Source organism: Chiloscyllium plagiosum, unplaced genomic scaffold (genome assembly GCF_037043375.1).
Source record: "Chiloscyllium plagiosum isolate Xiang-an unplaced genomic scaffold, Cpla_swu_hap1 HiC_scaffold_22, whole genome shotgun sequence".
Classification (NCBI taxonomy): Eukaryota; Metazoa; Chordata; class Chondrichthyes; order Orectolobiformes; family Hemiscylliidae; genus Chiloscyllium; species Chiloscyllium plagiosum.
Window position 1 is genome coordinate 50226364 of NW_028270160.1, and position 14303 is coordinate 50240666.

The window sequence follows — 14303 nt, forward strand, 5'->3', positions numbered from 1 at the left end:
TTCTAAAACACCATCAAAAACTGGTCCAGTCATCCATTTCCAGGCACTGCATTTCAACAGTAATGTGCCTGAGACATCCTGAGGATAACTTTCTATCTAAATGCAATTACGTTTGCTCTTGCTTTGACATACACATTTCAGATGCCAACAGACTTGTATATTTCCAACATTTTCTGCTTTTATTTCACACTCTCAGGAGGAGGTATCTGTATTATATAAACCACGTGGAATTGTTTAGTGACTCGAATAACTTCTTGAAATAAAAAGGCAAAAGAAGGAAGCTGCAAATATTTCAGGGTGAAGGTGGCAGCTTGTGCACATGTCGATGAAGTATGTCTATTAGACTCACAGTGAGGCAATAAATTAATAACATTAGCAACAAGTTATGAGTATTGTGATAAAGTAGCAGACAGATAATGCTGGTAAATTTTTATTCATATAAACAGAACATGATTATATTAAGATGAAGGTTGAGCTATACGATATACATGAAAGGCACAGAAAGTTTGCATTTGTTAAGGCACAATGTAAAAACCATTCCATATCTAAAAATAAATATATATTTCTGGTCATTTAATGGAAAGGCACTAATGGATACAGTTGATTAAAGCATAAGCAGCATCCTAGAAACTAAATATACCTTCTGCTGATTAATTTGTTTTGCTGTAGCCATTAATCATAATAAAAGTAAAATTTAAATCCATCAAGCAACTTTGGAAGCGTACCTTATCATTTATTAAATGGCAGTTGATGTGAAACTCAAATTGAAAAGTTTCTTCATTTGGTTCGGATTTCTGAATGAACCTAAGCATGGATTTTGTCGATACTGGAAATCATATGTAAACAGCAGTCAGTTTATTCTCCCATTCTCATGTTCTTTCTTGACTTTGCCCCCATACAGATTTGCTGCCTCACCTTACCAAGAAGGACACACGCAAATTCAGTGAAATGCCCAGTTTTCACTTGTCACAAAGTAAAATGTTTCACAATTGTTTTACATTTGCATGACGTGTAATCAAGCTGACTGAAACCCTGGGAGAGTGAGCAGGAGTGATGAATCTGTCTGTAGCATAAAGATTGCTGAATTTCCAGCTGATGCTGATAGAATCTAAAGTGTCAATGCTCTGATGGGTAGAAAGTTTGATTTGGTTTACGTCTGATGTTATTCATTGTGTGCATATTGTAATGCTTTAGTATGCTGGGGAGCAAAAATAACTTCCTTCCCCATGCCACAGTGTTTTAAATATGATTTTAATTTTAAAAAATCAATGCATTTATTTATTGTGGCAGCGTTAGAAGACAGCACTGTTAGCAGGTTACATGGAGTCACAGCTGACAAGTGCATGCCCCAGTCTCCTGTTAAGAATTTAAATCCAAATAGTTGGGGGAGGGACTCTTTTTTTAAATTAGGGATTCAGTTCAGATTGGAAAAATTCTGATTTAAAGGTGTCTTGTTACCTGTGTCAATGGTTTGTCTATTTTGTCTGCCCCTTTCTCCTGCAGTAAATTGCAAAGTCAACATTTATCAAATGGGCTACAGGGCAAAGGTTATTAAGAGAAAGAATTATTTACAGTTGAAGGAGGGGAGATAGCGCAATCCTCAAAATTCATGCTCAGGAAAGGATTTTCTTTCATTTTATTTGGAATTCTAAAAGGTATACTTATCAAGCAAAAGGATCTTTAGGTAAAGCAAATATGAAAATATAAAATAACTTCAAAGAATCTCAGACGGCGAAGATTAAATTCTGCTAAAAGTGTGTTATTTGTAGAGCATGCTAGGGAATAAAATGACTTGTATACTTGCTACAAAGTTTACTGTTCACACATTCGACACAAGATTACAAGGAACCTGGCAACAATCTGACCCTTTAAACGTAGATTGCACTGAAAAATGTCCTGTCTCACAGTAGTTGGTCAACATTTGAGGTAATTCTGTTTTGTGCAAACCACCACCAGGAAACAGTGTTGCACTCACCCATTTTGAGCAGGATCCCTGTATAATGTTAAAACATCTCAAATTATTCCCATTTATGCTTGACTGCGACTTGATATATGAAATTAATGGCTACAGCAATGCACCAAAAAAGGTTCACATTTATTTAATGCAATAAGTGAAGAATAAATAGCATTTAGACAATTGCCACGCACAATAATCTATTTTCCCAGCTAGGTTTTCATCCTGCCATAGATTAATACAGCACGGAAACGGGCCCTTCAGTTCAACCAGTCCATGCTGAACATAATCCCAAACTAAACTAGTCCCACCTGCCTGCTCCTGGCCAATATCCCTCCAAACTTTTCCTATTCATGTACTTATCCAAATGTCTTTTAAATGTTGCAATTGTGCCCACATTCACCACTTCCTCAAGAAGTTCATGCCACACCCTTGGTGTAAAAAATCTGCCCCTCGTATCTTTTTAAAATCTCTCTCCTCTCATGCCCTAGTCTTGAAATCCCCAATCCTAGGAAAAAGACACCTACCTTATCTATATCCCTCATGATTTCATAAACTTCTGTAAGGTCACCTCTCAACCTCCTACACTCCAGCCATTTGGAAACCAATTATTAATAACTGTAAATCAAATTCAATTGAAATTTAATGTAAAGAAGAAAAACTGCAAGTAAAAGCTGCTGTTTCATGCTTTAATCATTCTTCTCCAGTGAGGAATAGTATTCGGTCAGTACCCTCCAAGCTTTGGGAGCCATGAAGCCGTCTGGTGGATTTTTATTCTCACGAGCAAGCTGTCGCATACGAGTGCCAGAGATGAAATCAAAGCTTTGGTGTCTAAAATAAATAATCAGGAGATACGTTAGGCAAACTTAGCATTTCAAATTCTCATCATATGGCAGTCAAACTAACTGACCCCCAATGAACTGTAATTATGAACTAGCAACACTGAAGCAGTGATAGTGAACTGGTGATAGTGATTTACTAGCCTATTTTACACTCAGCTTGATGCTCTTTTCCCATTGTGAGACATGGGCTGCTGATCTGCTTTCGCCCATTGTGCAAAAATGAATTCCACTGCAATAAATTCAGACCATCTTTTACAAGAACATAAGAAATAAAGGAGCAGATGACGTAATACATCCTGTTCCAACAGTCAATATGATCAAGGAATTCATCTCCTCGCCATATCCCTGGAATCCCTGAGAGATTATCTATCCAGCTGTCAGAAAACTGCTCAGTTCATCATTGAATACAAGACACTTTGATATTTTCAAAATTCAGTGACTCTAGGTTTTAGTCATAATTTTGATCTTAGATGGTGTGAGATTAGTTGAGATTCTTGGCCTTGGGATGAAGTTAGTAAATATAAACTTCAGTCTTAGATTAGTGTCAACTTTCTTGCCTCGGAGCCAGAAATGTTTGATTTTAAGCTCATCTCAAAGACAAGCAAATATTTGAGGTTAACATTTGAATACCACATTGTCTGAGGTGATATCATTCAACTGAGATTTTGAACAGATGTCCTAACTGAGTAGATGTGGGACAGTTCTAAGGCATTATTCAAGGAGGAAAGCTCTGTTGTGGTCAATATTTACCTCAACCAAAAAGGAAATATACATCGGAGGGACATTAGTGTGACTACGTGATGACAGAAACTGCATTTATGAGGTGATGATTTGAGACATCCTGAGAAAATGAGAGGTGTTAATGCTATCTCTGTCTTTAATCTTGAGTATGCTAATATAAATTATGCAGTGGAGTTAAATGTTTTCCGCAGGAAGATGGAGAGAGGCAGCTCATCCTCAGCCAATTATATGGACATCCTAATGTAACTCTGAGTGATATTGTCTAAGCCATGTGAGTAAAACTCTCACCTCTTGAGGGTGGGTTTGAACCCCACTCCAGAGATTTGAACATAAAAGCTAGATTTTGAGGCTTTGGTGTTGTGCTGAGTTGTTGGTGAAAGGTTAAACTGAGGCTCTGTCTACTCTGTTGAGTAGGTGTCAAAGAACCCATGGCACTGTTTTGAAACAGGGATGGCATGTTCTCTCCTTTGTCCTGGCTAATCTTAATCCTCAGAAAGATTAACAAACATGGATTATCTGATGATAGTCCCATTGCCGCTGTAGAAACTAACTCACGCAAATTGGCAGCCACATTCTTTTGCATGACTGCAATTTAAAAATATTGAATTGGTCTCACAGTGCTATGAAACAACCTGAGCACATCAAAAATATTTTTTATAAATACAAAATGTCTTTCTTCAGGCCAGACTTTATTCTAGAAGCATAGAAATAGGAGTAGGAGTAGGCCAATCAGCCCATTGAGCCTAGACCACCATTCAGTATGAACATGGCTGATCATCCAACTCAGTTGCCACTTTTCCCCCATGTCCTTTAATCCCTTTAGCCCTAAGAAATATATCTAACTCCTTCTTGAAAACATTCAATGTTTTGGCCTTTCTATGGCAGAGAATTGTACAGGTATTTCTGTGCAAGAGAATTGAAAAAGATTTATCAAAGGATGCTATTTATATACAGAATTCCACATTTTAATCAGCACCAAAACCAGTATAACAGTGGTACTGATTTCCTCCGGCAAATAGAGAAGACATGAGCAATTTCTGGGTCCAAGATGGAGTCTTGTATCTCTCACACATGGATTCAGCACTGTCCGATTCAGCACTAAGTTCCTAGGTCATCAAAATGGCCTTCTGAAATTTATTTCCACATGTTGAATGTCACTCTAATACTGTCAATACTTTATGCCATAATGGAGAGGAACACACCTAAGTAAAAGGTGTATCATATTTACAATTAAGGCTTTTCTGGAGAGTCGCATACCCTTAAAATCATCTTTCTGCCTCAGAGGACAGTTGACAAGCAGGAGGGTAGAAGAACACAGCAAGCCAGACAGCAACAAGAGGGGAAGAAGTCAACGTTTCAGGTGCAAACCTTCTTCAGGATGGGGCTGGGTGTAAGGGGAGCTGCAGATAAAGGGGGTAGGGAGGGTTTTGGGTGGGGAAAGGGGCAGGATGGTGAGGTAGGGATGGTGAGCACGGGTAGAGGGTACGACCCGTTTGGTCAATGGGAGGGATGAATCCAGTTGGTAGCAGGAAGGAAGGGTTGGTCAAAGAAATGGAAGGGGAGGGGCTGGAAGGCGAGTAGGGGGATGGGAAGGGAGGTTTTGTTTGTCTCTTGGGAGACAGTAGAGGAAGGGTCATCGCATATCTTTCAGGCAGAGGTGGATAGATTATTTTAAGGGGAAGGGAATCACAGTTGGGGGCGAAGGGGAATGTAGAAACTGACACCCAAACAGTCCAGCCATGATGTTATTGAATGGCAGAGGGGCCCAATGGCCCACTTCAGCACCGACTTCATCCGCTTGTGTCAGTTACAAATCCAACTCCCACATTGGCATCTTGGAGAGTAGATGTTAATACTAATTGGAATATTCAATGCCTCTTTCCTGAAAGCAACAGAATAAGTCATGAATCAGGGGACACAGGTGTGAGAAGAGAAGGAATTTCTTTGCTCACAGAATCGCACAACTGTTACAGTGTAGGAGGAGGACACGCAACTCATCATGTCTGTTCTGGCTCTCCAAATGAGCACTATGCTGTTCTCCTTCCATTTCTCTGCAATCCCGCACATTTCTTCCATTCAAATGATCACCTAATGATTAATGATAATAATGAATAATAACCGAAAGAGGGCAGCAAATCTTTGCAATATCCCACCACTGGGGGCTGTGGAAGTACTGTTACTGAGTCTCCACAAAATGAAGATTGATAGATCTTGGGGGGGAACACAGAATAGCAAAGGTGCAAAGTGTATTCTGGATTAGGAATTGCCATCACAAAGAGTGGCTTGGCAGCACCACCGTTGACTTGAACTGGACCTGATAGCGAAGATCATATCCCTGAATGAATAATTTTTTTGAAAAACTATTGACACTAAAACTAAAGTGAAGGAAAACGTGGAAGTAGATGGTCAACCATGATTTAGAAAGGCAAAGTATGGGCTACTCCTGCTGCCATGTCCCCTTTTATTTGGATGGTTAAATGCACCATCCACCCAGAAGCTCAAGAAAGTCAAAAGTTATCACCATTGCTATTGGGTCATAAAGCACAGAAACAGACTCTGCGGTCTAACTTTTCCACGTTAACCAAGTTTCTCAAACTAAACCAGTCCCACCTGCCTGCATTTGGCTCATATTCCTCTAAGCCTTTCCCATTCATGTACCTGTCAAAATGTCTTTTCAACCTTATAACTGTACCTGCGTCTGCCACTTCCTCTGGCAGTTTATTCCACATATGAACTACCTTCTGCATGAAAACGTTGTCCCTCAGGTCCATTTTAAATCTTTCTCCTCTCACCTTGAAATTGAACTTGGGGACAAAAGTGTGGTGCTGGAAAAGCACAACAGGTCAGGCAACAACTCCCCTATCCTAGAGGAAAAACCTATGCCCCTCATGATTTTATAAACTTCTATAAGGTTACCCCTAAACCTCCTACGCTCCAGTGAAGAAAGTTCCATCCTATCTAGCCCCTCAATATAACTCAAACTCTCGAGTCCTGGCAACATCCTGGTAAATCTTTTCTGAAGCCTCTCCAATTTTGATAATATCCTTCCTATAGCAGGACGACCAGAACTGTACACAGTACTCCAAAAGAAGCCTCACCAATGTCCTGTACAATCAACATGACATCCCAACCCCTCTATTCAATGGTCTGACCAATGAAGACAAGCGTGTTAATGATATAGTTATCATTTGGTGGCAAGTGTTATGCTTTGAATGCTTTCTCTTCTTTCTCTGGATTTACTGAGTGTTAGCTGTATTGTTCTTTGGTGGTGACAGAGGATCTTGAGATTGACCAGCAATGGTTGGAACACCAGGGATTCAAAGGCTGATCTGTCACAGTTCCTTAAGTTTGATTTATCAGGTTTGAAGGCTTGTCCTTATAACTTCTTACCTTTCTGTGTCATAGAAGTCCATGCATTTCTTATCCTTATTGTATGCAGCAACTCTGAAGGGTATGATTTCCACAGAGGTTAGCCCTGGCGCCATGCTCAGAACCTTGCCTCCATGTGTTGGCTCGTACAGATCTTTTTTAGTCACAGGATGTGGCATGCCAGCAGGGTCACGGCCAACAATGTAGAAATTGGCTCCAGCAATCATTCGAGACCTGCAGTGCCATTGAACCTGTGAACAAACAGCACAGTTATCAAATAGATGAAGGACAGTGACTGTCAACAAGATCCTAGTGGCAATTATCCAACCAACAAAGTGACCAGCATTTGTGCTAAAGCACTGAGCAGGGAGTGAATTTCCAGGGATCTGTCCCACCCCTCACTTCAATGTAAATGCCATGGTCACAGTTATTTGTGTAGGGGAAGAGTGAGTCTTACTGGGGCCAAACAGTTTACTGTTGTCACTTTTCCATTAGCAATTAGTCTGCTGGAAAAGCAGCATCTGCCAGTCCCACTACTATTGAGGATCTGGCTCTGATATGCACTACAGCAGCATGGGGTTACCTGGGGAGAGGCAGTGAAGGAAGAACAGGCATCATTCTGTTTTGATGTGTGGACTTTGTGTACCTAGCTATCCAGATGGTGATGCTGAACAGCAGTTCTAACTTTAGGCTTATTATTGCTTCGATGAGGAGCTTCCTTTCCACTGTGGCATACTTTCACTGAAAATGTAGCAAAACTTCCATTCACAAGAGTAAATCAGAGAGGTGAAGGGAGCCAATCCCCACAGAGTGTATAAAATGTGCCTGTCATACATCCTGCCCCATACCAACAAGAGGAATATCAGGGAACCTATAGAATTGGAAGGCTGGATCTCTGGAGATGAAAGGAGAGAGGCACTGACTGATATTCCTTTCCCATAGCCACAGGCAATGAGCAACATCATGAAATATTCCAACCCTCCTCCCTCTCCTGCATTAAGGAAGGAGGCAGCTCACAGAGAACTGACAAGCAAACCTTGCAGTGCCCCAGTACATCAATGATAAAGTCAGACTGTACAATTAATCCACTGTTAGTGCAGGACAGCAGGGCACTGGAGTTGTATAGATGGGAAACAAATTATGTATTACTATCAATCATATATCATGCTGTTGAATATCATTCTGTCTTGGTACATACTGGGTGAAGAATCAGGATCACACAGGAAGTGACCCACATAAGTAGGTACAGGCAGATTTTGAGAGTTTGTTTTCCTACTAGAAGACCCTGGTCTCCCATGATGCACTACTCCTCAGCAGTAAAGGCTCATAAAATGACCTCTTAAGCCTGTGTTAAGGAGGGCTCAAATGTTCAATTCAAATCTGCAACCATCTTGTCAGTCTTATTTGCAGGTATGTTTGACACTCAATTTGTTAGCTTTTTGTTAAGAGGGCAATTTAAAAACATTCTTTAACAGGCTGTGGGCATCACTGGCTAGGGCAGTATTTATTGCCCAACCATAATTTGCCCTGAGGGCAGTTAAGAGTCAACCACATTGCTGTGGGTCTGGAGTCACGTTTAGGGGACACCAGGCAAGGATGGCAGTTTACTTCACTTTAAAGGACATTAGTGAACCAGGTGGGTTTTCTGACAATTGACAATGAAGTCATGGTCATCATTAGAGCCCTAATTCCAGGATTTTTTTTGTTGGTGGATTCAAGTTCTACTATCTGCCGTGGTGGGATTTGAACCTGGGTCCCCAGAGCATTATCTGGGCCTCTGGATTAACAGTCCAGCAATAAGAGCACTAGACCATCACCAAGTCTCCCCCCTCCCCCCCCACTTTGCTCTTTTAAGCTTGCTCTTAGGCTGCAGTTGTGTAGCTTGCTAGCTATCATTAAGTGCTCAGCTAATTCATCTGCTCTAGGAAGGAGCTCACTTTTCAAATGCAAAAAAAGTCTTAGTGATGTGCATAAAACACAGATTACAAACTGAAGGTCCAATTTATGAGTGTGTTGTACGTGCATTAACTATTTGTACCACCATGGGTTGCCCTTATAAGGAGACATTGAACAAAAGTGAACAAAAGCTTAAACTTTTAATTATCCAGTCACATGAGAAACAAATGGTTCCTCCTGGCTGCAGAAAATTATCTGGCTGGTTGTCAGCCAGTGTGGGACCCTTCCTTCACCAAATTTAAATATTTAGATTTGACCCTATATCTTTACATTTTTTTCTGTTCCAGTTACCCTTCTCTGAAAGATATTTCAGAGGCTGCACTGCTTAAATTGAACATTACATCTATAGTTATGAGAAAGAGATAAGTAGGCCAGCAAGAGAAATATTTAAATTACAGTCAACTTTCAGTGACCTTGGGCATGGTCCAGTTCACAATAATGTATAGTGTAGCAGGACTGACTGATTGTTACTTTTTATCTTACTCAAAAAGATAATTAAGCCTGTAAGTACCGTAAATCTTCAATCTGCCTCTGCTGCTGTTCAGTTATCCATTTACTCTTTAATTAAGTTGATTGACAGTTTGTAATCTAAAGCATTAGCGATATATTGTTCCTTCTATTGCCTTCCAAAGTCAGAGATCAGCTGAATGTAAGGAAAGAAGAAAGATCTTACATTTATATTGTGTTTCTTATAACCTCAGGATGTCTGAGGATGTTTTCCAACTGTGATGGCAGTGATATGCCCAGCACTCAATAACAAGAGTTGAATTCATATGTTTGCTGTAAATCAGCTAGGAAATGAGCATTGGAGTCAACAGTGTGGCAGTCCTCACTTTCTCCCAGGAAATGAGTATTGCAGATTAAAAAAAAGAGATAGGATGAAGCAGCTTGTAGTCTTGTAATCATCAAGTGGACATGTATTTTTCACTAGCAGGATGCTGCTGTCACGCCTAAAGAATATTCTGCCTTATCACACAAATGATTAACATAGAATATGAATTTCAGTGCTGCTATGATGCCAGGTGTAGCTCACTTGCATATGTAGAAGGTAGATATATTCAAACACAAGGACTTGTCTTTTGCAAGCAAATGGAATTTGTGCCTTTTTTGGGTTAAATAAAAGTATGGAAGACAATAGCTCTCCATGGCAACACAACAACTAATCAGAGCTACTTTTAAATTTGGCTTTCTTGCATAAGTTTTAGGGCAGCACGGTGGCTCAATGGTTAGCACTGCTGCCTCACAGCGCCAGGCAGCTGGACTCCATTCCACCCTCAGGTCACTGACTGTGTGAAGTTTGCACATTCTCCCAGTGTCTGTGTGTGTTTCCTTCGGGTGCTACAGTTTCCTCCCACAGTCCAAAGATGTGCAATTTCAGCGGACTGACCATGCTAAATTGCCCGTAGCGTCCAGCAATGTGTAGGTTAGCCATGGGAAACACAGGGTTACAGGGAAATGGGGGATGGGTTTGACTGGGAAATTCTTCAGATGATTGGTGTAGACTCGATAGGCCGAATGACCTGCTTCCACACTTAGGGATTCGATGAAGAATGCACGACAAAAAGTTTCAATGGTTTGTATCTTTTCTCAGCGATACTCAAGTGTTGCATTTCAAGAATTCACCTGGACATGAAAACGTGTGATCGAGTTCAGAGGGAGATGAGGAAACACTGGATCCACCAAAACATTTGGAGTGAAGACACAAAAAATGCAAAAGCTTTGCCACTTCCAAAACAGATGAAGTAGCCCAGGCATCTCCCTAATACAGCCCAATTAAACTGGTTCCAAAAGTTCGACCGTGGCAAAGTAACATTGAGAACAATGAAATCTAACATTGTTACTTTTCCTTGTTCTAACAGTTTACTTAGAGATGAACTTTTAGAACGCTCTGCCATGTGACAGGGCTAATCAAATCATCATCATTTTGAAATTTGTAGATTACTTTTAACATTCCACCAATGACGTTGATCACGGATTGCTTAAGACAAATAAACGTGTTCATCTCCTCCCCCTGCTTAGATAAAAAGGTGAAACATGATTCATCAGAGACGTCTGCAAATTCACTAGATGCCATTTTCTCATTCCAGCAGGAGTAGACCGGCAAAGGATCAGTCACTATAATTGCGGGCTTTCACCTTCCAGTGAATAGTAAAACTCTTCATAGTCACTGAATCAGTTCAGTGGGCTTTATTTTTAACAATACATGAGGGGCTGGTTACAGTTAGTAAGTTTGCAGAAGACACCAAAATTGGAGGTGTAGTGGACAGCGAAGGGGGTTACCTCAGATTACAGCAGGATCTGGACCAGATGGGCCAATGGGCTGAGAAGTGGCAGATGGCGTTTAATTCAGATAAATGCGAGGTGTGCATTTTGGGAAAGCAAATCTTAGCAGGACTTATACACTTAATGGTAAGGTCCTAGGGAGTGTTGCTGAACAAACAGACCTTGGAGTGCAGGTTCATAGCTCCTTGAAAGTAGAGTCACAGGTAGATAGGATAGTGAAAAGGCATTTGATATGTTTACCTTTATTGGTCAGAGTATTGAGTACAGGAGTTGGGAGGTCATGTTGCGGCTGTACAGGACATTGGATTAGTGGTGCTGGAAGAGCACAGTAGTTCAGGCAGCATCCAAGGAGCAGCGAAATCGACGTTTGATGAAGGGTTTTTGCCCGAAACGTCGATTTCGCTGCTCCTTGGATGCTGCCTGAACTGCTGTGCTCTTCCAGCACCACTAATCCAGAATCTGGTTTCCAGCATCTGCAGTCATTGTTTTTACCTCTGTACAGGACATTGGTTTGGACTGTTGGAATATTGTGTGCAATTCTGGTCTCCATCCTATCGGAAAGATGTTGTGAAACTTGAAAGGGTTCAGAAAAGATTTACAAGGATGTTGCCAGGGTTGGAGGATCTGAGCTACAGGGAGAGGCTGAACAGGCTGGGGCTGTTGGAGACTGAGGGGTGGCCTTATAGAGGTTTATAAAATTATGAGGGGCATGGATAGGATAAATAGACAAAGTCTTTTCCCTGGGGTCGGGGAGTCCAGAACTAGAGGGCATAGGTTTAGGGTGAGAGGGGAAAGGTATAAAAGAGACCTACGGGGCAACTTTTTCATGCAGAGTGTGGTATGTGTATGGAATGAGCTGCCAGAGGATGTGGTGGAGGCTGGTACAATTGCAACATTTAGGAGGCATCTGGATGGGTATATGAATAGGAAGGGATTGGAGGGATATGGGCCGGGTGCTGGCGGGTGGGACTAGATTGGGTTGGGATATCTGGTCGGCATGGAAGGGTTGGACCGAAGGGTCTGTTTCCGTGCTGTACATCTCTATGACTATATGACTCGAAATACTAGTGATTAAAATGCTGACTGTGCGCATGTTTCCAAACTGGATTTTCCTGAAGTGAATTCCTAGTTTTCTGTCCAGTAATTTATTTTGGTGGAGAATCAGACACTGTAGTTTCTTGACTTTTTTAAAAAAATTAGTAGTTGCTACAAGATAACTCAAGGCTTATAGAGGTTTATAAAGTCCTGAGCGGCATAGATAATGTGACAAGCCATGGTCCTTTTCCGAGGGTATGGGAGATCAAAACTCAGGAGCGTATTTTTAAGAGGAGAAACGTTTGAAAAGGACATAAGGAGCAACTTCTTTACTCAGGGAGTAGTTTGTGTATGGAATGAACTGCCAGAGAAAGTGGTGGATGCAGATACAGTTACAGCACCTGAAAGACATTTGGATAAGTACATGAATAGGAAAGCTTTGGAGGGATATGGACCAGGAACAGGCAAGTGGGACTCGTATAGTTTGGGAACATGGTTGGCATGGACTGGTTAGAGCGAAGGTTCTGTTTCCATGCTGTATGACTCTATGACTCTACTAATATTCTTAGGACCAGTATCCTATTTTCTACCTTTCAGATACTTGTATTTGTACAAAGCTCTGTTGCTTGTATTTTAAGCTGCTTCCATTCATTTTTTACTGACCCACACCAACTCCCAAAAACTCCATTTAAAAATTCTTAACCTTTATTACTTCAAGGCCTCAACCTCCATTTCTCAGTAAACTTAGTTCTACATCCCTCTGGGAACTCTCCATTCTTGCAATTTTGGCCCATTGTACATTCTTCACACACAGTTGGTGGTTCTGCCCCAAGTCCTGGGTTCAGGAATGCACTCCCGAAACATTGTTCACTTCTTTCTCCTTATTTAGGACCCTCCTTAAAACCTAACCTCTGACCAAGCTTTTTGTCACTATTCCCACCATCAGTGCTGTGAAGCACCTTGTGAGGTCTATAGTAAAGGTGCCATGTAAATGTTGTTGTAAGTGGCACGTTGTGTTGGGAGTGATTGATTACAGAGCCAAGCCTGCGCTGTGACTGTGATCCAAGTTAGAGTTTACCAGCTCCTCTTCAGTGGGTCAAGCATCTACCTCGAGAGCTCCTCTGGATGTTGAGAATAATCCTGTGCCAGAAAATATGGGCATGCTGGGTACTCTCAGCTAAAGTGGGGCTAATGGGGGACAGATGAGAGAGGCTACATACCTTTGGGCAGAAACGCTCCATGATGAACCACCTCAGCTTTCTGCCTTTATATAGAACCTTTAACATAATAAAACATCCCATGGCAATTCATAGGAGGAGCATTGAACAGAGGGGCTGAGGGGATGGCATGCTAATATGACTCAGCAAGCACTGATGGATGGCTCAAGGGATTTGGTGTGCATTAGGATCAAGACAGGGTAAGTGCCACCATCTTCTCTCTGAGTGCTCACACTCACTCTCCCTCTGCTACTGTACCACCTTGTACCAAGGCTCATGCCCTTCCATGCTCACTACTGCCTGCAACATCTTCCCTCACTCTTTGTCACCCAACTAACAACATCAACTCTGCATTTCCTTGGTGCTACCTACTCGCTCAGGACGTGACCCATCTGCATTAACAGTAATAGCTGTAATACTCATTCCCATTCCACAGAGCACAATAGAGCAGCAAGACTCAAGACGGGCAGTGGGCTGCCCAACATCTTGTCCTCAACCAGCATCCTGACTGTGACTACCCATAGTTAGGTCTGGACTGGTATCAGAGGGTACCCTTGACTTACTGCTGGGAACCAAAGATGAAGACTGCCCCCTTTCATTTGACTAGAGCCTGCAAACAGCTATGACAAGCTTCCTGACTTTGTGTCTGTGGGAAACAGCACAGCAAAATAGCAGTAACCTTGCAACAGGCCAACATGGCACGGTGTTGTTGCCTTCACTGCTGGTCTTGAGGGGAAGAGGAAGTCCCACTCTCACTTCCACACCGCTCACCCGAAAAGCAGGGTGCTGATTACCCCCCTGTCTACCATGTCAGTGGCAAATGTCAGGAACCATGCATTGTGGCTCCAGATTAACAGTGCTCACCTGGGCTTTTAAAGATAGTGTGGATGCAGGACATACTGGTAC

General features: G+C 41.7%; 1 protein-coding gene across 2 annotated transcripts in view; it reads right to left on the reverse strand.

The window, feature by feature from the left end:
* Window positions 1-417: 417 nt before the first annotated feature.
* The window catches only part of papss2b (3'-phosphoadenosine 5'-phosphosulfate synthase 2b), a 73863-nt gene continuing 59977 nt past the window's right edge, over window positions 418-14303 (reverse strand). Inside the window, exons 11-12 of one of the 2 annotated variants that reach the window (XM_043712392.2) lie at window positions 6928-7157; window positions 418-2785 (exon numbers count right to left, since the gene is read on the reverse strand). In XM_043712392.2, coding sequence (XP_043568327.1) covers window positions 2644-2785; window positions 6928-7157 — 372 coding nt within the window. In that variant the 3' untranslated portion in view covers window positions 418-2643. Of the gene's footprint in view, window positions 2786-6927; window positions 7158-9373; window positions 9506-14303 lie in introns of those variants that run through there. The other variant, XR_015760953.1, reaches the window with a different exon arrangement.